The 27,877-nt window shown below is 43.4% G+C and overlaps 1 protein-coding gene across 1 annotated transcript; it reads right to left on the bottom strand.

Annotated features, from left to right (window-relative positions):
- Positions 1-13,388: 13,388 nt before the first annotated feature.
- On the bottom strand, positions 13,389-22,914 carry SLC25A28 (solute carrier family 25 member 28). The gene is made up of 4 exons (XM_090277848.1): positions 22,522-22,914; positions 16,505-16,733; positions 15,361-15,417; positions 13,389-14,237 (listed from the first exon to the last, which is right to left on the bottom strand). Exons 1-4 carry the CDS (start codon positions 22,810-22,812, stop codon positions 13,720-13,722), a joined length of 1,095 nt encoding a protein of 364 aa, XP_090133974.1. The 5' UTR covers positions 22,813-22,914; the 3' UTR covers positions 13,389-13,719.
- Positions 22,915-27,877: the final 4,963 nt, after the last annotated feature.

Here is a 27,877-nt window from a genome sequence, read left to right as displayed (position 1 = left end):
CATGTGTCCCTGGCAACATGGGAGAGGTTGAGCCACTCTTGCAATTGGAGGGTGATTCATGCACGGCCCACTGATGGGCTGAATACTAATGGCAACTGGAAGAGAGGTAGTGACACCGATGCTGTACTGTACTTCCACCTTCCCAGGGACTGTAAATGGCTGTCTGGGTGTAGTTGGCTGCTTTCCTTTCTATAATCAGCCTACAGTCCCTGGACCACAAACCTGCAAATGAGTCAAAGGAAGAGAGGAGGGCAATGCCGGGCTAAGAGGGTAGCATGGGAATGAGGGAGGCCTGGCATACATCCAGGCTGACAGGTAGGCCCTGCGTGAGTGACTTTGACTTGACATGTAACTTCTCTAGACAGTAATGAGGTTCGTGATGTTAATGATACCTTCCTTCCAGGATTATTGTAAGGTTTAAATGGATTTACTTGCTCGTTGAGTTATTTATTATCTGTTGTGTTCCAGGCCCCATTCTAGGAACTTGGGGTAGAGCAGGGACTAGGGTAGAGACAGAAAAAGGCCCAGTCTTTATTTGGGGAGACAGATAATAAACAGATAAGTATATAATAAAACTCGGACAATGATGAGTGCTATAAGAGAAATAAAGCAGAGTGAAAGGCACAAAGAGGGGGAGGAGGCTATTTTTGATAAGGAATTGGAGGAAGACCTCTCTGGGAGGTGAGACCACAGCAGAGACCAGGAAGGTGTGATAGGCCACGCTGGGTGGAATCTGGAGAGCTCATTCCATGTTGAGGGAACCACAGGTGCAGCAGGAGGGGCTTAAGCAAGACAATGAACATGACGGTCTTGGCCCTATCCAAACTGAGCGTCAACTGTGAACAGGAAGACCCTCCAAAATGGCCAACCCCCCTTGGCCTCTTAATCCTCTGACAATTAGCAGAAAAGTGAGGAGCCACAGAAAGACAAGTATTAAACTTGACATTTCCAAATGTCCTGGGGTCCACCCCAGAGCACCACTACAGGAATAGGCAGAAAGAGAGAGAACACACTTTCTTTGTGCCTCTGTTAGAGCCAGGAGCACCTTATATTTCATAATCTGTTTACATGTCGGTCTTTCCCCTGGGACATGGCCTCTGTAGGCTGGACTGTCTTTCACTTCTCAGGGTTGAAATCTTTGTTCTGTCTTGTACTTGCTGTGTGAGTTTAGGCAGTTTTCTTACCTTTCTGGGCCTCGGTTTTCTCATCTGTAAAATGGGGGTATTTCTATAGCTAATGCACAGGTTCTTGTGAAAATGAACAGGGCCCAGCATAGACAAAGTAAAAAATTAGAAATTACTTGTTGTCATTGCCCACATTCCAGATGCCTGCCATATAGTAAATACGCAATACATGTTATGGAATGAAAGCTCTAGAGTAAGAAAATGCTGCCTGAAGAACTTCATACTTACAGCTGCTGCTATTGGGAAGGGATGTACAGGACCCCCAGGAAGGACACAGCCATCCGTCTTAGAACATCTATGAGACAGGCAAGTGAGCTAAATCTGAATCTAACTCCTTGCTCTTGAGCCTGTTTTAATGTCTTGTTCTCAGATGAAAAACCTTACCAGCCATTAACTTAATAAAAGCAGATACAGTACCTGATCTCTGTCTGAAGCCAAGAAGCGGCCCATTTGCTTCCTGTCAGGGCCTTTGCTATCTTCCAGCTCTGGCACATAGGACCTCCCCCCAGCCCTCTCTGGAGCTATATATGGGGCTTGCCCTTACCGCCCCCATGCCCCCATGTCCCACACTAGCGCTTCGTTGTAGCCATCGCTGTGATTTGTGGATTTGTGGAAAGCTGTCTTAGACTCAGGTGAGCCAGGTAAAATTTAAAGCAGAGATCTCAGGATTTAGTCAGATACAAACATATCTTAAGTTCGCATGTTCCAAAGCTGAGATCAGCAAGAACCATCTCAGTTCACAACTACCCATGTAATTGTAAAGGGTTAGAAAAATGGCAACAAGCAGCTCATGGTCCTAGAAAAGAGAGGATCCGAAGGGAAAAGGAGAGAATACCTCAAACAGAAGAACTTGATGCTTGCGTGGCTGGAGGTGGCTGGGGAATGAATCCCTGGTGGCCAGCAGCAGTATCTGCTGGACAAGGCCTCAGAAAGTGCCACCCCAAGGATCTCCTCCTTGTTTACTCTAATTCCAAGCAACTGTCAGCTGTTTGCTCTCCTGAGACCCAATCCTGGCATGAAGAAATAATGGCGACCTTGAGACCTACCTGCTCCCACTGTGTCTGCCTGTATCTTGTGCAACCTGATCTAATACAAATTGAATGAGCCTTCCACATTCTGAGGCCCCAGCTGAGCCAGGAGTGGGAGAAATGGAGAGCGTTCATGTCGTATAAAAAAGACGGGGAGGTGACTGAGAGGGCTGATTCTCCTACCCTCACCTCTACTTCTCTTCCTTGGGCACTTTGTCCAGGGGGATCAGACTCAGCTGAGTGACCCTGAACCAGCTCAATTTCTAAACTTTGGTAAATCAATGCCAGGAGTTTGGTGTGTCCAGTTGAAGTGGGCAGCAGACCTAGGTCAAAGTGGTGCTTATACTGGAGGACTATGTTAACACTGTGCACATGCAATAAGAGTGAAAGGAAGGAGTAAGGATCCCCAGACTTGGGGTCCAAGGGCTGTCTGAGGGTCCTTGACTGTGTGGCTGTGAGCAGCACCGTAACCTTTCTCAACATCCATTTTCTCACCCATAAAATGCAGACAATAATTTTTGCCACACCTAACACGCAGGGTTCTGTGAGACTCCCATAGGAGCAGATTTCCAACACATGGTATGAAGGGGTAGAAAGTACATGACTTCCCATATATTTGTCTCAGACAGCGGTTGTGACATTCACCGAAGCAGTTAGCTCAATGACAAGCATATAATAGACAATAACTTATTATAAATAATTCTAATTATTGCTTGTAAGAATTCTAGACATGCAAATACGATCTCAGACCACAGAGCCATGTAAAATGTAAATTCTTATTTTCATCTTTTATTTAACGGCTGGTAGGGAAGCTTAACATGCAGTCACACTGCCATCCGTCCCAGCCCGAGCAGATCTCTCCCGTGCAGGTGACTTTAGTAACCCTCTGCCATCCTCCTGGCATTGGCACCTCCCTGGTGCAGCCTGGCACACATTCTCTTCCTCAAACATCACTCTCATCGCACTGTCCTTTCTGAAGCACAATGTCTTTTATGGGTGCATACGACCTCAGCACCCCTCAGCTGGGTTTTCTGAAGCCACCTCCCTTCTCTACTCTCAGGATCAGCCATTTCTCCTCCATACCTGTGCTTGCTCCTTGAGTCATCACTGCAGACGGAACACTTTTGTCTCCTCTCCCTTCTCCAGGCTCAACCCTTCTTCAAAATCCATATCAACTCCTCCCTCTAGGAAACTTCCTCTGACTCACCCAGCCCACAGATCGCTCAGCTTGTGTCAGCTCAGCTTGTGTTCTGTGATTCTGCTTTTGTCTGCACACGACTCTCTCAATATTCTTCGAGCCACGTGGCAGAGACCAAGTCTTCTGTTTCTTTGGATTCCTGGCCGGCACTTAGTGGGATGTGCTGTACTTGGAGGCATTCTGCAGAGACGGTCCTTGACCATGAAGCCCTCACCTCATGATCTATATTCCCAGCCTCTCTAGCAGCAGAGGCTCCTTGAAGAATAGTGCTGCCCTTCAATGAAACGTCCTGTGTCGGATGCCAGGGTGGGTCCCCACCTCCCGCCACACCCAGGGAAAGCTTTCAGCTGGTGCCTGCAAAGGGGCAAACCTGCATGACTCACAGCTTCCCTACTCAGGTATAATGGCTCCTGTTCAATTTGGCAGAGATCTTGCAGCCAAAAGAAATGCCTGCAAGGAATATGTTAGAGCCTTGGGTCAATATTTCTGCAGCAAACTGAGATTTTTCTCCTAGTTCAGTTCTCTGTGTATATCTGTAGGCAAACGCCAGGTTGTGTCTCCCCTGGCCACCTCTGGTTTGGCTCCAGGCCTCCCGGGGAGGACCAGAAGCTAAGATATGTGACCTGATGTCATGTTGTCACTGGTGGGAAGGCTCTTAGAAAGAAAGTATAATCCTGAGCTTGCTTTAATGTGCAGATTTGCTCCCATGTTTCTCTTCTCTCCTTTGGTTTCTGTTCACTTGGCATTTCTGTGTATGCTCAGCAGTGGGGCTATAAGATACATAAGATCCTGTCTGCCCCGGAAGTCTCACAATCTGATGGAACTTCCTAGCCCACTGGCCTGAGGCCTCTAAGAGGGCCCCTGTATTCCTACTGTTGTCTCTTGCTCCCATATACTTTTAAAGTTCAAGACCACTTTGAGAATATTTTGAAAGTCATGGATTCCCTCCCCAGAAAAAAATGCACACATATCCAATAGTCTGCATAAAACTCCGGGAAGTTTACAGACCTCACGAAGCCCATCCACATACCCCATATGCCCAAGGTGAGGAATACTCCTGCTCTTAAACAAACAAACAAAATCACAAGAATGAGGAGAGGAGGAAAAAAAAGAACACCTGAAAGTGGAATGCAAAAAGAAACAAATAAAACTAACTTTATTTCAAATAAATAACATTACCACACTGAAGGGAGAGTAAATTAACCAACGAACAAAAACGAACAAATATTGATTTTTAGTTAGAAAGAGTTTTTGCTATAGTGGTATGGGTTAACAGTCCTGGAATACTTTTTGTGTGCTGTAGAATTGAGCAAATGAGTGAACATACTGGGGAAAATAGGAACCAGTTCTTGCTGGTGGAGAGGAGAATTACAAATACAAAGAAAGAGAAGACTAAAATGAATCTTACATTGAGTTAGAACTGGAGGTATCAGTATGAGTTCATGGTTATAGCTGTGTATGTGTGCATGTACATGTGTGTACAGATATAGACATAAATTAAGATATAAATATTTATTTATACTCTTAGTTCTGTCTGCTAATGGTCTTAGAAGTAGACACCCAGTCACACTGAGCACAGCTGGAATCCAGATCTTGATTTCTAAATACTGTACCATTCCCCATTAATAGGAACCAGGACTCCTTGGAGAAATGGCTGGTTTCAGGGCTGAGAGAAGGAAAGTATAAGATAAGCCTAGAATATCCTGTTGTACCAGAAAGCAAGGAAGTGCTAAAAAGATAATGGTGATATGTCAAAAGAACAGAGGAATCAGAAGGGGCTCCTATTGGTCAAATATGGGACAATCCGAATATCAAAATAAGTAACGATGGTATTATTAAAGTAGAATAGTGAATAGTCATAGAATAAAGTAAGAATCTATGACCTCATACTAATGTAAATAAATAAGGAAAAAGAAAGTTTTCTCTTATACAATATCAAGTAGGAAATATAGAAGGAATGATGAAGTTAGAATATCATTATTGTGCAACCATTATAGTAATAACTGATGTAGACAAGAATAATCGATGAATGCTTAAATTTGGAGGTTTGATGAAGAATAGGATATTTATGTAAACAGAAAGTTCCCCCTTACAAATTACTTATTAACTACAGGTGGAAAATTAGTAATTCTAAAGTGGGCTAACCCAGTGAACAGAACTATAAACATTTCATTAAAGTTAACACTGCCAATAGAGACAAACTGATCCCATGTGCTTCCTGACACCATGCCCTGAGAAGGACTCAATATCATTTCTATGGTACACCTACCCAAACTACTTCACCTGAATCTAATTGTGAGGAACCATCAAGCGAACCAAACTGAAGGGCATTCTACCAAATAACTGGCTTGAAATCTAAAATAAATGAATAAATAAAGTTCCCAAAAGATAAAGTAAGGCTGATGACTTGATCTAGATTAAAAAGACATGAACAGTAAATTCAATGTGTAATCTGGATTGGATGCTGGATCTGGGGGGAAAATAGTTATAAAATAGGACATTATTGGAACAGTTGGTGAAATTTGAATATGGGTTGCAGGTCAGATAATAATTCTGTATCGATGCTACATTCTTGATTTTGATAAATGTGGTTACATAAGAGAAAGTTCTTAGAAAATACACATGGAAGTATTTAGGGATAAAGAGTACATAAATAGTTCAGAAAATATATATGTGTATGCAGATAAATAGATTAAATAGATATAGATAGATAAAAATGGTAAACTACCTGGGGCAAAATGTTAGCAATTAGAGAATCTGGGTAAAGAATATATAGGTGTTCTTTGTACTTTTTGAGAGTCAACATTTTTACAATTGTGAGATTATATGCAAATTAAAAGTAGAAAAAATATTTTCACTAAACTGGCACTACCATACATTGTTGGCAGGAGCATAAATTGATATAAGCACTTGTGGAACTCTTTGGTAACATCTACTAAGGCTAAACATATATATCCCTATCACTACGCATGTCCACTCTTACATTTTTACCCAACATAAAGAGTGTTTATGTCCACTAAAGGACAGGCTCAGGAATGTTTATAGCAGTAAAAACTGGAAGTGGCCCCAAAGTAGAAGCAACATAAACTATTAACAAGAGAAAAAATAAATATATTGTGGCGTATGCAAACTACACATCATAGAAGGACAAACAACTACATGCAATTACATGGATGAAGCTTAAAGATATCTATTAAGCAAAAGAAGCCAAACATAAAAGAGTATATACTATATGAATATTTTTATGAAGTTGAAGCACAGGCAAAACTAATCTATAATAACAGAAGTTAGGACAGTTATTTCTGAGGGATGGTATTAACTGTGTGAGAAGACACAAAGGAGTCTTCTTCAGTTTGCAAACATTGTCTGTGTAGTAGTTCCATGGGTGCATACATATGTAAAAATGCATCAAGCTGTGCACTTTATGTATGTTATTTAAGCATTTTTTGTATGTTATTTTTAAAGGGTTTAAAAAAGAGTACTTATTTTAACTGATGCCTTTTCTATCCACTCTATTGGCCTTAGTTATAACCTCTGCCCGCTAATCCCTACATTCATAATTGCAGGTGCCAAAATCTACTCAGGCCTTAAATACATGCCCATAACTATAATTATTATGGCTCTCCAGAAAACTTGCTTTCCTTTCCAGAAATGTGCAAGCCATTTCATAACCTGTATATAACCTCTCTATAACCCTCAGAACAACTGATCACCAGGTACAGTTGATTCAACCTCTTATTTGCCCTCCAGCTTGTGTCTTCCTCTCCTTGACATCAGTCCCTTTGTTCAGGCTCCCATGATTTCTTCTTGGGCCCCGTCATCAGCATCCTCATTGGTCTCCCTGCCTCCATCCCTCATATTCTTTGTATTAGTTTCCCAAGGCTGCTGTAAAAAAGTAACGTAAATTGGGTGGCTTAAACAATAGAAATGTATTCTCTCGTAGTTCTGGAGGCTAGAAGCCTGAAATCAAGTCTGCAAGGCCATGCTCCCTCTGAAAGCTCTAGGGAAGAATCCCTCCTTCTCCCTTCCAGCTTCTCCTGGCTTACAACAACCTGTGGCATTCCTTGGCTTATAGCTGCACCACTCCACACTCTGCCTCTGCTTCACATCCTTCTCTCAGTGTCTCTGCCTCCTTTCCTCTTCTTATAAGGACACCAGTCATTGAATTTAGGGCCCTCTTTAATCTGGTATGATCTCATCTTGATCCTAACTGATGATATCTGTGAAGACCCTATTGCTAAATAAGTTCACATTCTGAGGTTCTGGGTGGATATACATTTCAAATTTTAGGACACAAATTTCAACCCTCTACACTCTGCCTTCACAAAACCATCCCCTGGATGCCAGAATAACCTTTTAAAAAACTCAAATCTGAAAATAGTCTTCCCAGAATTTAAATCCCGTGGCGATTTACCATGGGGCTGTGCAAATTAATAAAGAAAACCTTAACTAAATTTGGAATCAAGAAGGCCTGCAGAGGAAGCTCTCACATCCTACCTCTTGTCACTAAAGACCCCAAACAAGAAAGAAACGTACCTTGCATCTCCAATAGGAAGGTATATCTATGCTGGCGGGGGGGGGGGGGGGGGGGTGTTGGATTTTCTTCTAGCCCATCAACAAGCCCATCCAATGGAAAATGCTGCATCTCAGTCAATGAGGAACCATCATCAACCTGAACTCTTACTTTTATCCAGTGAACTTTCATTTTTCTTTTGCTAATGACTTTTTTGCCCCACCATCCCTTCTATTAAAAGCCTTGCATTTTGTATAGTTCCTTGGAGTATCTTTGTTTGCTAGGTGACATGCTGCCTGATTCATAAATCGTTAATAAAGCCAATTAGATCTTCAAATGTACTCAGCTGATTTTTTTTTTAAACAGATGAGATAAAAAGAAAATAAACCCAGATTTCTTAGCATTAGGGAATGAGCTCAAAAAGAGTTTGGCTTCTGTTCTCAAGGAGTTTATCATTGAATTGGGACAAAGCTGATAACAATACAATGGATTAAACAGTGAGTCAATGTCTAGTTGTGCCATACATTGATAATAGCAAATGCTTAAACCGCACCTACTATGTGCCAGGCCTGGTTTTAAACACTTGCTACATATTAGCCCAGTTAATCCTCACAGATGAGGAAACTGAGGCAAGAGGGGCCAGGAACTTGTCCAAGGTCATACTCTTAATGGGTAAAGGGTAGTGCTGGGATTGGAACTCAGTAAAGCTAGTACCACAAAATGTGCTCTTAACCACAATTCTACACAGCCCCAAGGACTACACGCCTGATTCAAAGTGAACATTCTCATGTCTGCGAGCATCAAGACTTGAATCAGGTCTAAATTTCCCACTGGACACTTACCATGCTGGCTACTTATTTATTTCTGTTATCCATTTGACTTCAAGTTCTTTGGCGGCAAGAGCTGGGTCCAGTTCATTCACTCATTCATTCATTTAACAGTTCTTTTTTAATGATTATATTCATTTATTTTTAGAGATGGGGGAAAGGAGGGAGAAAGAGAGGAAGAGAAACATTGATGTGTGAGAGCAACATCAATCGGTTTGCCTCTCACACACACCCCAACCAGGGACTGGACCTACAACCCAGGCATGTGCCGGGGCTATGAATCATACCAGCAACCTTTTGTTTTGTGAGACAATGTCCAACTAACTGAGCCACACACATTAGGGCCATTTAACAGTTTTTGAGAGCTGGCCTTTTGTACATTTGTACATTGGGATGTGGTGTGGTTATTCACATTGAGTTGATGAAAGAAAGTTGTGCAGGTGCTTAAGAGATCCTGACTGGAGACACAATTGATGTTCAGACTTAATGTACAATATTGTTTTACTTCCTATCACCTTCGACTGGTGAGGAGAGATCAAGTTCTGATAGTTTAGACAGAATATTGTTTATCAATCCTACTAAGTCAATAAATGAAGAAAACAGAAGGAATATTTTATATTTTTAAGAAAATGTTTTGTTTTGAATGCCTCCTGTTCACGTGGTAAGTTTGGGTTGGAGAGATAGGCAGGGGCCAAATTATGTAAGTCTCTGTTGGCCACCATGAGGAATGTGGCAGCGATCAGGGGAGTGATGTGATCCTAGAATGGAAGCAGGAGACTTTGAAGAGTGAACTTTCTGACTTTGCATTGGTCTCAAGCAGCAGGGAGCACCAGGACACGGAGCGGGGATTGGGAACCTCTCTGTCCAGCATGCTTTAGAGTGAGATTAGGCTCCAGGAGGAATGTGAAGCAAGATGACTTCTGAGAAATCATCCTACCTCTGACATTCCTGCTGGCCAGCCTCATCCCTTCCATCTTTTACCCTGCACCCTGGTCTCCAGACAGGATCTCGTCAGCACCCGCCAGGAGGTGGCGCCAAACTGTCTCCTCATGCTGAACCTCTCCACTCCTACCCCACTCTCCCATTCAGTAATGCTTTTGATAACAAATTATTATAAAGGTGCAGCAAAGACTGACTCAATAAGCTTTTGTACATTTGTACAATGGAATGTTGTGTGGTTATTTACACTGAGGTGGTGGAAGAAATTTTAATAACGTGGAAAGACGGGCACTGTATATCATGTGAAAGAAGCTGGTTACAATGTGATCTGATTTTAGAAAATTAACAAAAATATGCATGAAAATACTAGATGATGTGTACCTCAAATGTTGTCATATTCTCTGGGTAATGGGACTAGAGGTATTTTCTTGTTACCTGTGATTTCTAAAGATTTTATTTATTTTGGAGAGAGGGGAAGGGAGAGAGAAAGAGGGAGAGAATTACTGAATGTGTGAGAGAAACATCAGTTGGCTGCCTTGAGCTCACACCCCAACCAGGGCTGGGCAGCAGCCCAGAAGTGTGCCCTTCCCTTTGCAGGACAACACCCAGCCATCTGAACCATGCCAGCCAGGGCAATTACCTGTGATTTCTAAATTTTATAAAATTAGCATTATGCAACTATTAGCTTTTATGAAAGATGTTTTTTTATTCTACTATTCAGCAAAACCACCTCTTTTCTGTTAACTTTGACCTACCCTAATCTATTTTCTGTCTTTAGACCTCATTGTTGGTTCTGTATAATCCAATGAATGGCTATACTCTCTTCTGTTATTACAAGACTCTTTCATTCCCATTGGTCTTGTACCTCCACCTGAGAAAAGTTTTCACTGTCAAATTGTGACGCCCCCCCCCCCCCATTTTTTCAATTGTGTAGTTCTATGCAGAAATTGGCCACTCGATGTTGGCTTGGTCCTGGGTCCCCAAGGGTCCACATAACCTACCTCGCCTTCCGGAGGCCCCCAATACTCACAGCTCTCATGGGGATGGGCACCCCATGGAAGTGAAGCTTACTTCCTGACCCAGACATCCGGTCACTGACATTCAGACTTCTCAACTTTATCATCTATTCTGCCTCTATCTTCCCTAGCAATTGGGCTAAGTGACCTGCAAAACCTAATGTCCTGTCCAAGTTCCAAACTAACTGTCCTCCAGCAGTTAGAGCACAAGTGGTACTGGAAGATCACCTTTGCACTTTTTTCTCATTACTTGTGGACAGCATTAGAGCTCAGGGGATATTTAGTGACTACCATTCTTTCAGAAATTACCCCATACCAATTCTTGTAAAATGGTTCTTATTACCATAATGCCTACTGTAGTAGGATCTTGTCTGCAGAGGCAAGGTCTGGAGAGGCATCCCTTTGTTCTCATGCTTACTGTGTGCTGGGAAGCAGCTGTTCTCTTCCGTTTTTACTAGCAAACCCTCTGAATTGACCTTCGCAGTGATTTTATCATGCTCTTTTTACTCCGCAGGCGAGTCAAGCTCCACTGACCACCGATTAGCACTATTAACATCTCTCTTTTCCATTGCTAAATCAGAGGAGCCACACAGCTTACTTAAACAAAGCTTAGAACAGGAGACCCTGCTGTTTTCTTGACAGTTTTATTTCAAGTACATTCAGACAAGATTCTCCATAGATACTTGAAGGGCTGTCAGGTGGAAGGACAAGATTTGTTCCGTAACCAAATCCTATTGATTCTACAACCCTAACATTGCTCCAGTTTCACACCCTCCTCTATGTCTTTTGCCATGGTCCCATCCAGACCACCTGCAGCCTTGCCCGGATGACTGTGATACCCCCTAACCGGTCTGCCTGCCTGTCCAGGCTTGCTCCCCTAATCCTTTCTCAGAGAGCCTCAGTAATCTGTTTAAATTATAAATCTGATCATACCACACCTCTGCTTAAAATCCTGTAATACTTCTGCATTGCCTTCAGGATAAACTCTAAACTCCTTATAGCATTGCTTTAAAGACCCAGCCCCTGCTTAGTTCTCTAGCTGCAGCCTTGCCGATTGTCAGCCCTACCAAAGCACTTGCACACCAAACCCCAAACACTTCTTTTTCTCTCTTACTTCTAGGTGTTTGCCTAGAACATTTCCCCTCCCCTCTTCACCTAGTTAGTCTTCCAGTATCACCCTGTAGTAGCCAGGATCTCAGCCTCCACACACATGTATTTTCCCAAGTCACCCTTATCTAAGAGTGACTTTGTATGTAAGTTTGACACTATCTCACAGTTCCAGTTGGCCACATGCTACTTTATAATTTATGTATGAGCCCCTGTTGTTCAGGGGGCTTTGGCCCCCGTCTTTACCCGCTGCCATAAGAATAGACTGAAGGCAGATCTTACTGTTACTGTCCTCACCCACTGCCGTGAGACTGAAAGCAGATTTGATTCCTGTTCTCGCTTGCCGCCGCGAGAATAAACTTCGTATGAATTCCCTCTCCGATGCTCCACTGTTGTTTTTTGGTCTCACCAAATCCAAAGTAAACCTGCCTGGAGCTGAGTCCCTGTTGTACACATCCAGACGTCACTCCCTCCAAAACTTACCCCTAGTCACGCAAGGCTAGTCTGAGTATTCTTATGTCCTCCAAACAAGCATTCTAGGTTTATCCTATCTTATTTCTTGTCATTTTATCTTGTAATTGCCTGTTTCCACCTCCCTTCTTCTCCAGACAATAAGCTTCTTGAGGGCTAGGATGGTTTTATCATCATACCTGCCAATACCGGTGCTGGTCACAGAGACACTCTATAGTTACTGAATTAGTGTAATGAATGACATAAGAATACTAGATGGAAGTTTCATGGATTTAGATTTCTCACCTATGTACTGAAGAAGTTGCTAATAACTACTGATATCCTCAGAAAGGAACAGACTGACCCACAAAGAACAGTGAAAGCCCCATCCCTGAAAATCTCCAAATAGAATGTAAGTGTTCATCAGGCAGGGAGATTTTTTAGAAGAGGACAGGTTGGAGTACATGCCCTCTGCTCATTTCCTATCTGTAGGATGGCATAATTAGCTTCATTCCTGGGGACTAATGATCTGGGTTGGGGCCCACTTTTGCACTTACTTAACACCTTGAGCAAGTCATAGCCTCTATAAGCTTTGCTTACCTATAGAATAGATACGCACTGCCTACTGCTCAGATGTTGAGAACAGATGAGATCACGAATGCTAAAGTACTTGTAAAAGCCTTAAAACTAAGTGATGTTCTTATTTACAACATAATCTTCAGGACTTGCAGCTTCACTTAAAAAAATCTTAGCTTTGCAATGACATTAGAAAACAAAGGGCCACTTAGAAAGTTTTACTGCTGCAGGCAGAGCTGAGAATTAGAACAGAGACCTACCTTTCCTGTGCTGCCCTATGGAAAAGGCAATAGTGAGATAAGGAGCATCTATTTAGCTAGGATCTGTCAAAGGCCCATTTTTCATGCCATCACGGAGATTTCTTAGAGCCTAATTATTAAAACAAACAAGGAGAGTAGGGCCCCAATGTCTTAAATCACGATGAAAATCAGCAGAAACAAAACTACAGACATATGCAATAGATCTTCCCTTTGGACCCCTTGATTTATGCTTAAAGGCAATAGTTGACAACATTTCATTTCCCCTTTGGCAACATACCCAATGAAACCACTTAATTTAAAGGCTTTTTATTAGGAACCAGGGGAATGAGCTGCTTATCCCTCTATAACAGTCTAGAGCAGGTCATCAGGCCCAGGATGGACAGAGGTTGTCAAAGGAGCTGTGGTGTGCTTTGCTGCACTTGCTTAGGGCCTGGAAGGAAAGGTGGCGGCAACGGAGGTTGGCAGAAACTGGTGTTAGCCAAAACACCAATAGCCTGTGGAGAGCCCTCTACCTTCTTTCCAACTCCACTCAAGGCTGGAGCATGCCAGGAGAGAGAATGTGGCTGGAGTGAGCGGAGTGCAGCAGTGTCGTCTGAACCCCCGGTTTCATTCAGTGCTACTTCACTTGCCTGCCCTCCACTCTTCTTGCCGTTTAGTGATTAGGTACTTGAAGAACTCATACACAGACCATGCAATGGCTGTGGAGGGGATCTGGTAAATTACTCTAGCTTGCACCCCTCGGAAGTAGGCGGTCACCCCACCTACTTGATATACCGTCCTGAAGGCACTAGCCATGCCTGTAATATGTCCTGTGAAGTTTGAGTTCAAAGCCAGGGATTCCTGGGTGTTGAGCAGTGTTTTGCAAACGTCCAGTGGGGTTGTGACAGCGGCAGCTACAGCTCCTGCACAGGCTCCCGAGAAGACGTGGGAGCTGGGGTTGTACCGTCTCTGGGGGTTAAAGTGCTCCTGCAGGAATTCATAGGTCATGAAGTGAATGGCTTGGAAGGGAACGTTCATGGTCAGCTGGGTGGTGTAGCTGCGGTAAAAAGCCCCAGCCCCTTCATTTTGCCACACTGCCCGCACACAGTCTGTCACCCGGTGGTAAGGTGAGTTGTACATCTGCATCCTTTGTTTGACCACTGCCGATGCCATCAATGAGAAGGAAGAAATGGTGACAGCAACCAACAGGTGAGCAAGTGTCCAGATTCAGAGTCCCAAGTCAGCGGATCAGCCAATGGAATGGAGACAGAGAAAAAATATGAATGAGCTGTCAGCTTGCTAAGTTAATGTTTCCCTTTTTTTGAGAGAAGAAAATCACAGAGGATTGGTAAAAAGCCAAAAAATAATGGACTCACTTCCAGTAGGATTTCTTTAAAATGAGCTAAATGACCTAAGATAGAGGGTTTCCTTGAAATGTCCCTGTCTATCATTAAATCGTTATTATGTTAACTTTTTATAACTCCTCAAACAAGAAATAAGTCAGTGGTAATGAACATAATAATGAACACGTAGCCCTAACAATCCCAGTCCTCAGGTACTAAGAGCACCTCACTCTTACGATGTAAGGATGGTTACAAGAGTGCTACCAAAAAGAAAACAAAATTCTTAGCCAAGAAGAGTGTGGCTTTAATTTCCACATATCTCCTACTCCCTCAAGTAGATAACACGGTATGAGCTCTGCAGATCTTCACTTTAGCTTTGGCCCTTTCTGCACCATGGCCTTGTCCAGACAGGCAAAGAACTGGAAGTTAAGAAAGACTGCAATTATGCTATCCCTTCATATTTGTTTGAGTACCTCATTATCCAACTAAAATGCCAAGATCCAACCCACAATGCAGGACTGAGCTCTACAATATACCCTTTCATTCCTATCTCAACTGTCTTCATTCCAACAAGGCACTATTTTCAAATGTGAAAATCCATCTTCACCTATTTGAAGTGAAATAATCTGTTAATATTTCAGGTCAGATCAATCCAGTGCAAAGGGGACTTCCAAGACGATCCAGGAACAAGCCAAGTAGAGCCATATCTTCTTCCAGGGAAGCCTCAAAGATGAATTAAATCTCAGTGAATATCATGCTATCTGTCCAAGGGGCTCCTCCTAAATTCGGACATGGACGGAGCGCCCTCTAGTGGTTAAGACAAGGTAACACGGCAGGATTTCCGACTAAAACTCAGCTTTCTTCTCAAACCAGAAATAAAGGAAAAGCCCAGAAACGCAGATGCAGCTGCCCACAGAGGGAAAGGTTGAGGAATCGTTACCTTCAGCTGGATTCATGGCTGCATCATGAAGTAATGTTGCTACACACCCGGCCGCACCTGCAAAGGAGAAAACAACTGCCACATGTAAGGCCTGGAGAGGGCGACTGATTCACAGAGGCCCCATACTGAAGGGAAGCAGCTGTGCTAAACCATAGCAGACTGAGGGATGCTAAGAGCCAGTTCAAAAGATGGGACCCCACTATTCCTAAACTCCTGTTCTGAGAAATGACAATACTTGTTCCCATCAATGTAGTAAGGTCCCCAATGTACATTCCACATCCACAATACGGGCAGGAAGAATCAAACAGTCCAGACTTTATCAATAAATTCAGTTCATGCAGATACACTGCCGCCAAGGGATGCCAGTACATCCACAACCTTCAATGGAGGGAGAACATGAGGGGCAGGTGGCCAAATCTTCACAGAATCTCACCTTCTATCCTGATGCCCCTGGACTGCCCAAATCTATGTCCAAATCCTAACATCTGTCCTTTTTGACTTTTCCATGAACTACCATATTCCTCACACTCTGCTCTCTACACTCCATTTGGTTTTCAGACAATCTTCAATTTCCGGACTGTTATCCATTCCCTTACTTCCACACAACTTCAAACCTCTGTTTTTTCCATACAGAAATCCCTTGGCTCCACCCCCATTCACTTGTTGAGGCCTTGTCATATCCTCAATGATAAAAACTGCCTTGAGTCAGTTGGGATCCTGAAAAAGTGAGGCAAAGAGCTGGGGCTCCATTGGGTATCTTCCTTGGGTGGCTGGGTCACTTTTAATCCTGCCCTGAGGAGCAAGACACCAGCTGACTATGAAGAAATATACAACAGTGGTAGTTCAGCATGTGTCTCCACATTACCAGGGCATTGAAATTGATGCCAGGGAGAAGATGAAAGGGAAGTCAAGCTGGTAGGTAAGGGAGGCTATTGTAATGCTTTGCTGAGGTGTCCCAAAGGAAGGATAGAGTTGAAGCAGCCTATTGTCTGAGAACATCAGCTTTGGAAGTCCCTCCCCTATAACCTGGCCTACCCCAGCCCAAAGCTTCAGCTCCGAACCATGCTAAGACTGCAAGGCATTGATAACAGCAAAGCCCAAAGAGTTGGGAAAATGGGGGAACCAGCACAGGAAGGCTCAATACCATTGGCAATATGGCTATTGCCCCCAGGATGGATTATATCACTCAATGTCTTTTTTAACTTTTCGTAGCAGGCAAAATAGAGGGCATGGGCAGGCCCTGCCCCTGTTGCTGTGACATTCAGCCCCCGCATGGGCCTCCACAGGCCCTCCGTTCTCATAATCCTCCAGAGGGCCTCCAACACATTGCGATAGCGGGCAGCTGGGTCGGGCTGTAGGCTCTGCATTCGGGTCTGAAATCACAGAAAGGAGAAGTGCAATGTCAGTGATGCCAATGTCTCACTCAACTGCAACACTCAGGCTTTGGGCACTGGGCAGACAGACCTTCTTCGTGATACCTGGCATCCAGTTTTACTTCCAAATCTATATCCAATCTTTCTAAGTCTCGGGCCTTTCTTTTTCTAGTCATTTATGACTCTAAGAACAGAATACCATCATTTTCCTGAGAATATCACCCTTTGGTACATGTCCTTGAACTCCAAAATGATTCACAGCCTCAGCAATAAATATGAAGCCTGTGTTCCAGAAGTTTCTTTAGTGCCTTAATAACTCAGGCTAAGAATTCTTTACAAATGGATTCTAAAGTCAAGTATTTATTGTCTACACAGACTTGATGCATTTTTGAAGACTGATCCTGGGCCTGCTTCCTGACCAAATACTACACTAATGAGATGATAATGGCTCATCTTTGACAAAACTGAGGTGACAATCTGATTTTTTCACAGAATTTGGCATTGACAGTTGAGTCTGTAACATAAGGTCTTGGGAAAAGTAGCATTCCTAAAAAATGCTGCTCTAATTTCCTGGAAGAAAGCTTACCCTGAAATGATGAAGGTGGACACCAACTTAGTCTCTAAAACAGAAGGGACTTCCAGATTTCTACTAAACTTACTAAATCCCAAAAGTGGCATCAGTGAATAAAATCAGTATCAGAGAAATATAATTCTTAGACTGTCTAGAGGATTCAAAGATTGAAATGTAAGTTTATGGTAGATGCTTCTGTTACATGCAATACCATGGACAAATCTCACAGGCATAATGTTAAGTGAAGTAAGTCAGACACAGAAGTATATACTGTGTAATTCTATTTATATGAGTTTGCCAATGTAAGAACTGTACAAACCTGTAGAGAATTTTTAAGACTTTATTTGAGCCAAACTGACAACATATGCCGGGAGCAAGATCTCAAATGCTTTCAGTAGACATTTTGTATGATATTCCTTGACAAAGTTTTATTAAAATTTGGGAAATGAATCATATTTGAAACATTCCCCAAAGGGGTAGTGTCTCTGAAGGATGTGTCTCCCAATGAAGATCTCTTGTCTATTGATCCACTTCAAGGTTAAGGAGCCATGGGGACTAACAGAATTATAATATCAATATCCAATGCCTGGAACACAGTGGGCACTCAAGATGTGTTTGTTGAATACATAAATGAAAGAATGAATGAACCTTAGCTGTGTCAGCACCAGTTCAAAAAGTAGCAAATCAGCCATTAGTGACCAGTAGGGGCAAGTACAGTTTAACTTCTTGTTTCATTCTAATCACTGAATCTGCATTTAAAAGCTTGAACCTTCCTGTCGGCCATCTGGAACCCAGGAGTAATGCCTTTTCTCAAGACCATGGGAGAAAAGAAACTATGGATTAAAAGAAACTAACCAGATTAACAGATCCTAGTTAGACATGAGCAATCCACATTCCTCTATATTATTTTTTCCTGCCTGCTGCCAACAAAGAACTGGATGCTTGAAAGTTCTGATTGAACTTCCAGTTCAATCAGAAATGAACAGTATCATTTAACACAATTTAACAATTTGTTCACACTTCTAAAAAAAAAAAAAAGGCCTTCATAAAGATCCAATAAAGGGTGTGTGTGTTTACTGATCTTTCACATCACCCAGGGGGTAGAAAATCCATCAGATCAGTTATTCAAAGAGACTTCATCTTTGTTGGCTATGGCTACTAATAAACTGGGCCCAGTGGCTTAACAATTATGTGTTTCTATAAATTTGTTTTAAACTGATCTGGTATAGGGAACATGTTCAGAAATTATGTTCCTTCAGCATATCGAGATGATGCTCTAACACACTGAGCTACCTGGCCAGGGCCGTTGCTTTGCTGGAGTCAAGGTATATTTAGGTAACCAGTCTTGAGAAAGGTGGGCCAATAAATCTATATTTTGGTCCAAGATGAACTCTAAGAATGAATAGCCTTCAATATAAAAATCCTGGCTTTGAAGAAAAGCCAAATGAACAAGTAGGGAGATAGTGGTTTCATAAAAGACAAGCCACATTTGAGTCAGCCTGAGTTTAAGCCCCAGCTTAGCTAGATGTGTGGTCCTGGGTGCGTTGTCTTCTCTGAGCTTCAGTATCATCATCTATAGCATAAGACTAAGAGTGGCTGGCTCATAGGGCTGTTGTGAGGATTCAGAGTTAAGGCATGTAAAAGCCATTGGTCATTTATAAGGTGCTAGAAACAGAAGGCTTTTTATAGTACTCAAAATATGATTCTCAGAAATATTAGTTCATATCTTAGAATTTACTTGTCTCTTGTAAAAGTCATTTCACAAACATGCATGGGCAACTAATGGGCCCTTAACCACTAATAAATCGGGTTTAAATTAGTATTTTTTGTTTTCATTTTAAAATTTCTTTGTGGTTATAATTATTTATATGTCCAGCTATTAATCCAAAGGTCATGTTTAGTAATGAACACTATTATGAAATTCTGTGCCTTGCTTGGTTCTGGAAGTCTATTTTTGGGAGGCTGTATGGAAGGCTTGGGAATCAGACTAGGTACAGATCATGACTCTGCCACTTAAACTATGTGACCTGGGACAAGTTACTTAATTTACCTCCTTTTCTTCATCTGTAAAATATTGAAAATGGTGTTTACTTCATGAAGTTGTTTCAAGAAATGAAAAAATAAATATAAGGCATGTCAGATAGTGCTTGGCAAATAACAACAATTGCAATTTATTGAGTATTTATTATTATTAAATGCAAGAAAATCAAGTAAACCAACGTTTCCATTTTTTATCACCAAATGTGTAAAGATATACATTTACATCTGGAATTTGGAAAACATTCCCCTCTTTAACTTATTATGGGAGTAAATTATTTGCTGCACCACTACAGAGCCAAAATATAGCACTTTGGTGACAGGTGGGTACTTCACTAGATGATTTTGAGAAAAGTTCCAATTGCACTGAGTTGCAGAACATATATACCCCTATAAAGTCTGGTGCATGCCTCTGAGGCCCAGAAAAGGAAAATGGGGATTTATTTGGGTTCTCAAACCACCCCTACAACCGTGGAAATAGTTGGCTGAATAGCTGTAGCCTAGCAAGGCTACGCTGACTTTCCATGGTCCCTCCCAAGGATAGTTTAAGTCCACTTGACCCTGATAAGTGGCTGGGGGTACACAAGCTTGCATGCCCAGACACAATGTCAGCTATCATTAGCTAATACTACAGTTGCCCTAGAGGCTCCAACACTAATACCTGCCTCTAGCCTTAGGGGACCGCTGGGCTGCTCTTCCTCTCCACCACTCATTTATGGTGAAGTGAAAGAAGAGCTCCCAGGGACAAGTTAACTATGAAGTCCTTTCTTGAAGGAAGAGATCTGATTTTACTTTCATGTCTGCACAAGTGTTTAACATACTTACTAACATTAAATCCTACTGGTCTCACCTAGTTCTTTCCTTGTCATTTAAATCCCAGCACTAACAGCAAATGAAAGTGATTCTTCTAAAATAGCTTTTGTGTTTTTGAAGACCCCTGAGCATTTTCCCCTCCAGATCAAAAAATTGTTTTTTTAAAATGCAAGGCACTGAGGCATGACTAAGTTTAAAAAAAAAAAAAAAAAACTTCCAAAGCTTATGTAAATGAGTTAGAACTGTTCTTCAAAAATACTGTAGTTACTTTGGAAGGCAAGAAGTGACTCCCAGCAATGCTGTGGTTATGCAAAACATTTCTGGAACTCTTCTTCAGAAATGGTTCCCTTAGTGGATTTCTCAGCTTCAGGAGTTAAAACAGTCTCCTTGCTTTCTGGTCCCACCTTATCTTTGACCCTGATTCTGAACGGTCTCAGTTACTAAAAAATCAATTTCATCTTGTCACAGGACAAAGATTTGCCCCATTAAGGATATGCACCCAAATATTCTAGGGGCATTCCTAACAGAGGAATTTGTAAAATGTTTACAGCAACAATAGCACTATGTAAATATATGGAGTAAAGAAATAGTCTCCCAAGGCAATGAGACACCTCAGTGGATAAGTTGTAGAAATATTTCTAAGTCAGTTATGTTATATTTTTCAAGTCATTACATAATTTTCATTGTGTTCCTTGACCTAGTTTTCATTTGATACTTATCCTGAAATATAGCACCCTAGACCCTGCTCTTCACTCACAGTCTAAGTATAGTGACGTTATTTTACAGTTAGATCATGTTAACTTTTGGATATACAGCATTAACAATTCACAATCATTCAGCCTAGACTCTATTACATAAAAGTCTGCATTTTTTTTTTCATCTGTAGTTATCCCTTTTACATTTCAATATTGTTAGAACATTAACCATCTTCTTACTTCTCTCTGATGGATTTTACTGTTTATTTCTATTCCTCCCAATTGAGAAGGGCATTTAAAATTCTAATGTCCACTTTAGCCAAGGGCATTTACCAGCCTTTCAAAGGATATGGCCCTTGTTAGGAGCTACCTTGCAATGTACTCTTACCAACTCAATGCTTTCCACAAAGCTTAATGAGTCCTTTCCCCATTTCCTCACTCACATTACTAATGAAAACATGAGATGGTACTGGAATCAGGGAAAAGCAGAAGAGACAGACTTTCCATTTCCCAAGTTGATACTCTCCTCCTGTCGAATATATGACATTTTCCTAATTTGAGAAAACATGCATCAAGGAGCTGACAGGATATTGTTTCACTGTATCCCTTAACATGTAAAGGAGGCACCAGTCTCTGTCTTAATTACTTCAAGAGACCCCTGGAGTTTACCTCTCAATTTAGTTCTTTTTTAGTGGTTGGTACCTCAGCTCATGCACAATAAGAACTGTCAAGAACCATCTGTTCCCCTCTTCACCAAACTTTCTTCAGAAGCACCTGGCTTCTGTACCCACTCATCAGCCTGCCTGGCTGTGGATGCCGTGGCAAGCTGTACCTTCACCCAATCATGCCCTGAGATTGAGCCCATTTCATCTTCTTCACACTTACACCCACTTTCTGAACATAACGCTCCCCACTTCCAGGCAACTTTTCCCTTTTTTGTGAACTTCAGATAACTAAAGAAAAACACACTATCAGTTCCAACTCTTGGTTGGGAACTGATGTGCTCCCTACATATACACAATCCTAATCCCAGCTCAAATTTCATGTTCAGGAAATAGGTGGGGTGTGACGCTTGCTGCACAGAGAAACCGAAACCCTTTCCTGAACAAATCTTTCCCACATTATTTCCAGCCTGGTACTGCATTATGACTGCACAATGATTTCCAATCACTCATGGGTTAGATTTATTAAGTAAATCTTTTATGTGGGAGATCCCAGATTCTGGTTCCTGCCCCGTCACTTTTAAGGGAAAACACAGTAAGAAGCTTGTAAAAGCACTCGCCCGGAGACGATCTCAAGCCCTAAGAGTCTGATTCATGCCGGTTGGCTTCACCTTAATCAAGTTAGTAGCACTTACCTGTTCTCATCCCATCCCACCCCACCCTATTCCTGTTCAGTCCCAGCTGAAATCCAGAGCTTGGGCTGACAGATTTTCGTTCCAGAGTCCCGATTCAGATCTCACTGACAGTTACAAACGGGTCCTGGTTCCTGACTGGGATCAACTCCCTGCTGGGACCTTGCTTGCATGAAGTATCGGTCGAATTGTGTGGTGATGGCAGGAGCCAGGAAGGAACTCATGTCGGCTCCGGCTCTCGGCCGGAATCCTGGCTCCGGACTGGACCCAGGGGTCCGGTCAGCCCCAGGACGGGTTCGGAGCCGGTCCAAGTCTCACCTTGACGCAGTCGATGGGGTACATCACGCAGTGCTCCAGAATCCCTGCCACGGCGCCCGCCACCATGTGCGTGGTGACAGTGGCTCCAGCCGGCAGCGCCTCGTAGTCCGGGTCGGAATCCGAATCCTGCCGCACCGGGGGCCTGCAGGCCCCGGCCTCCCCGCCGCCGGCCCCCCGGCCCACGCCCCGCTGCAGCCACCCGTCCAGCAGCGCCGACTCTCCGGGGCTCCGCCCCGGCCCAGCCGCCGGCCCCCCCGCCACACCGCCAGCACCCCGACCCTCTAACTCCATCCACCCGGGCCAGTTGCGGCGCCCACCCTCGCCGCCGCTGCCGCCACCGCCCCCCGGCCCCGTTGCGTCTGCCTCAGGCACAACCCAGAGAGCCCCGGGCCTCCTGCTCCCGCTTGGCCCCGAGGACACACCCCCCAAGCCACCCATTGGTGCCGTCGCCAAATTAGCCCAGCCCCTTTGGTTACGTAAAAAAGTATGTCTACGGTATTAGTGAAATTGCCTGTCATTCTTCCGCCCCGCGGCGTTACTACCACTGAAACACCACCCCTTCGCCTTTGATCTTCGAAGCTTCTTGTTTATTGGCCACTGATTGGCGGACCTGTAAAACTTAAGGCCGAACTTTGATAGGCTCAACCACCCTTGATACTTGACCGCGACCACGTCGGGATGCGATTGGCTACAGAAAAGAGAGCGAAGCGCCCGGGCAAGATAGAGGCCGGTTTTTGGCCTCGGACTGGTGGTGCCTTTGGAGCTATCGGCCCTGCGTGTCGGGTCGCCTTGGGGAGCGGTGCCAGGCCTCAAGGTCGAACAGCTGACTGCCACCGTTAGGACCCATGCTCGAGCGCCCGCCCCAAACCCGAGATGCGCGGGTCTCTAGGCCGAGAGCTCAGTTCCCGCGGGATCTCGGGCTGGCGTTAGGTGGAGCCAGCCTGAGCCGGGCACTCCCTGGCATGGCCCGCGTATCTGTTCCTGAACCTGTTGCAACATGCGGGCGGCGGCCCATTAGACTCCGGTCGGGACTGGAGCGTCACCCCCCCACCCCGGGTCGTGCGCGAGTTGATTCCTGAGGGCCCGGTGTTCCTTAGGCCCTAGCGCCCCGCACTGAGCTTGCATCCGAAGTCGCCCAGTAAACCCCGCAGTTGTTGAATGAATGAATTCCTCGGGTGCCGGCTATCAGTGGGCCCTGCGCCAGGCGGAGAGCTAGAGACAGGGAAGGGAGATGGTCGAAATAGGGTAAATGATTCTGAGATGTCAGAAGGTGGAGAGGCGGGACTGGAGGCAGCTGTTCAACCAGCGGGGAAAGTACGGCAACTAGGAGGAAGCTGGCGCGTACAGCTGTTCCCTGAGCTGATGCTCTCTGAACTCCATCGCCTGGTGATAATGGTCTTTAAAAGACCGCTCCCTCCCTGGCGGTTCGGCTGGAGTCTGATGGGCGCTCACTGGTTAAAAAACAATGCCAAAAATTCCCAGCTTTGAGCAACACCTGGGCAGTGACGGTGCACAGAACCTCTGCAGGCTCGGTTGAGTAACACAGGCACTTTCCCCACTCGAATCTTCCCGGCATCCATTCACTGGAGCGTGTTTGCGCAAGCCTCTGCACTGCTTCCCGCTGTCTTTACTACCCAATTTTACTAAGACGATAATGCAATTGTGAACTTTTCATTTTGATTATAGCTTTTCCTTTTTCTGTAAAACTTAATCCTTCTCTGGGCCTCTAGATTTTCGTTTTGTTTAAAAAAAATTTTTTTTAACTCATCCATTATCTTCCTCGTCAGCAGTGGTTATTAACCTCTGAGTCTCGACCTTTTGGAAAATAATGAAGCTTCAAATACTTATCTCCTCCCTCCACTTCCCACCTGCTATGCACCACAAAATTCCACATGTAATTTCTGAGTTGCAGTCTCAAAGTTACTTGTGGACCCTTAAGTGTCCCTGAATCTGAAATTAAGAAACCCTCCTCCAGAGCATGTCCAGTCTTCCCTCTTCTCTAGCTCGTTTCCCTTGGAAATGAATTGGTCTCCAGAAGAAACCAACTCATCCTGCTAATTTTCTTTACTACCAAACTACTGATTCAACTACAAATGATTTGTACTTGCTCTGTCCTTTCTCTTCTAAAGCCCTGCATTGTTATACCTTTCATCAGTGGTCACAAATGATCTTTCCAAATGTGATGGTCTTTTTCTTATTCCCACTTTTCATGACAAAGAGATAACACTTGCCCCCTATTGACCCATCTCTTACTGAAACTTTTTCCTAGTTTCAGGAACCACTTTATCCTACCTTTTAGACCCCTCAGTCTCTGACACTTCTCTACCCACTGAGGGGGAATATTCCTAAAGGATAATTCTCCTCCTTCATCGTTAATACCTTAGAGAACTTTACCATTCCAAATCTGTTTTCTTCATTAGAGCCCTATATGTATTTCTCTTATTGCTTACTTTTAACTGAAATTTCCATATGAATATTAGGTTAATATTTACTAGCAGCTCTGTGCCTGACACTGTACTTGAAGTTGGTGCTACAGAATAGACTCCATGCTCTCACGGGGTTTACTCTTTCTTTGGTTTTTTTTTTTGGGGGGGGGGTGGCTGCTTGTCACTTATTTTTCACTTGGTGCAAGGCACAAGGTTACATGTTGGGAAGGCTGTGTGTGGCCTGGGTAGTAAAGAGTGGGGCTCTCTCAACTTCCTTTTTTGTGTTTTGCTGTTTTGATATAAAAGAACCCAACTGCTTCTGCTTGTGGCAGCCTGCCTAGTTTATAGAATGTGGCAGGGTTGGGAGGAAGGGAAGGGGGGATTGGAGGAGGCAGGGTCTCAAAAGAGCCTAGGGCCTCGGGAAGTCTTGTGGCTGGTTGTGGCCACTCAGGATGGGGACCCAGGGTTAGCTTTGCTGTGCTGGCTGCCAGGCTGCTTCTGTGTGGCTTCCTGAGTCAGGTCACAGGTGATTGTGCTGCTGCTGCTGTAGGCCTGGGGACACCGAGTGCTTTGGGGACTCCAATACTGTGGCCATGAACAGGGGAGTGGACTTCCTGAAAAAGAAGCTTGCCCACCAGTTACCTGGCTTGGCACTGGGGTGGTGGGGGCTGGCTTCCCAGGGCACTAGCACCTACACAGGAGCTGTTACTGGGAGTGGAACAGGCAGTGCTGATAGTAGCCGTGGGTGGCACGAGTGAGCAGCTAGAGGGATGGCTGCCATATTCTTGCTTGTGGCCTGGTGGGAACCTCAGTAGCAACCCCTTGAGGGCCTTGGCGCATTATCAGAGGTGGTGGGGACCAGCCACGAGCCCATTCACAAAGGAGCTACCCAAGGCCACTCCACATTCAAGACAAGTAGGGTCATGGAGCTTACTTTTTAATGGGGGGAGGGGGATAGACAAATAAGAAAAACATCAGGTACTAAGCCCATAACTGAAATAGGGAGGTGTGATAAAATGTGACTCATGTGACCACGAAAGGTCTTTCTGAGGTGATGACACTTAGTGTCAAGTTCTGAGTGACAGGTAGGAGCTCATGATGGCCCTAGAGAAGAGCATTCCAGAAGAAACAGTAGATATAATTACCCTAAGGTGAGAACAGTTTGGTGTATGAAAGAACAGAAAGGCCAATATAACTGGAGCTTGGTGAGTGAGGGGGAAAGTGATTTAAGATGAGGTTGAAAAGCTAGGCAGAAGGTGAATATCCACCTAAATTCCTAACTCAACATGTCCATTCCAATCTCAGCCTTTCTACTCCCACCCCAACCAATTCCTCCAAAAATTTTCTTTTTCTACAAAAATGTTCCTGATTTGCCTAATAAATCAGACTCTAAAACTGAGAATCTTTTTTGACTACTTCAGAATAATTATTCTGAAATGTTCTTTTTTCATGCTCTCCTTTTCCTTCTTATTGATGTACTTTCTCAGTATCTGATCACTTTTCATCTATATTGTAATAACTCTTTGAAAGACCTCCCTACCTCAGGATCCTTTATATTATGATTCTCCTCCTTCCAGGTATGTGGTAGGATTATTCTTCCCACCTCTTTGAAGATAGGCATGGTCATGGGATTTGCTTTGGCCAATGAAATGTTAGACAAACATTAGAGCCACACATTAACTTCCCCCACCACCTGAATGTTGATGTTCAAATGGTGGAGGCTCCATCACCCCACTGAGGATGATAAGCAGAGGCCCCTACTTGTCACCTACTTCATCCCAGATGGACTTTTAGTATGCATGAGAAATAAATCTTTATTGTTTTTAAGACAAGGAGGTTTTAGGATTATTCCATCCAGAGCATAATCTAGTCTAGTGCTGCTCAAACTTTAATGAGATATTAGTTACCTGAAGAATTTGCTAAAATGCAGATTATAATTCTGTAGGTCTGGGTGGAGACTGAGATTCTGCATTTCTGATAGGCCCGCAGATGATGCCGATGCTGTAAGACCCTGAACCACAATTTGAATAGCATGGACTTAATCCATCCTGACTATCTGGTATACCCCTCTCAATACAGCTACATATACCCTATCCTACACCTCAAAAGCACTACACCTTCCTAAAAAAAAAAAAAAAAAAAAAAAAAAAAAAAAGGATTAGCAAGCAAAGAAGCAACTTTCTTGGTAATATTCTTTCTGAACCCTTAATAGCTTCCCTGGGGCACTGTAGACTATTTTCTTATATTCCTTGGACAATTGTTTTCTGCATTCTTCTCTCTAGATCCTGTCATTTTCTTCGTCTATCTATGAGACAACTAGGGGTCTCAATATCAAGTCTCATTTATTTTCTTTAGTAACCAAATCCCCAAGTTTTAGCTTGGCCCCATGGCTTCCCAGCTGTAGTCTATACCTTAGCAGGTAGCAGAGCAAAAGGTAGAAGACACCTGCTGCCTATGGATAACAATAGTACTATTGGACTACTTGTGTTCTAGTACATGAGAGAACTTGTTTAAGCAATTGCTGTTAGTCTGAATCTTTGTTATAGCAGCTGATTTAGTATATCCTGACACATGTTCTTCCCCAGGATGCATTTCTCCTTTTGTTCTGAACAGAATTTTCATTGTCGAGGATCCAAAACAGGTCCCACTACTTCTTCCAGCTTAATATTACCCTCTTTCCTTGAACTGCCATTGTATGTGACTAGGCATGAAGTAGATATGATTATAGTATAGACTGATACTGATTCCAGCAACCACACCTAAAATAAGACTGACTTCTTTACGGTCACTTAAAGAAAAATTGCTTCCTAAATTATGAAGAATAGATCGTCAGAGCTGTAGGAAGTCAGAGATGGGGCAATTAGTGAGGACTGAAGGGGTGAAAAGATATTGTATATTTAAGCAGTTTCAAACTGAAGAATGGATACAGG

The sequence above is a fragment of the Furipterus horrens genome, unplaced genomic scaffold (assembly GCF_987537825.1).
Source record: "Furipterus horrens unplaced genomic scaffold, mFurHor1.1.pri manual_scaffold_5, whole genome shotgun sequence".
Classification (NCBI taxonomy): Eukaryota; Metazoa; Chordata; class Mammalia; order Chiroptera; family Furipteridae; genus Furipterus; species Furipterus horrens.
This window is presented reverse-complemented; position numbering and strand designations above follow the sequence as displayed.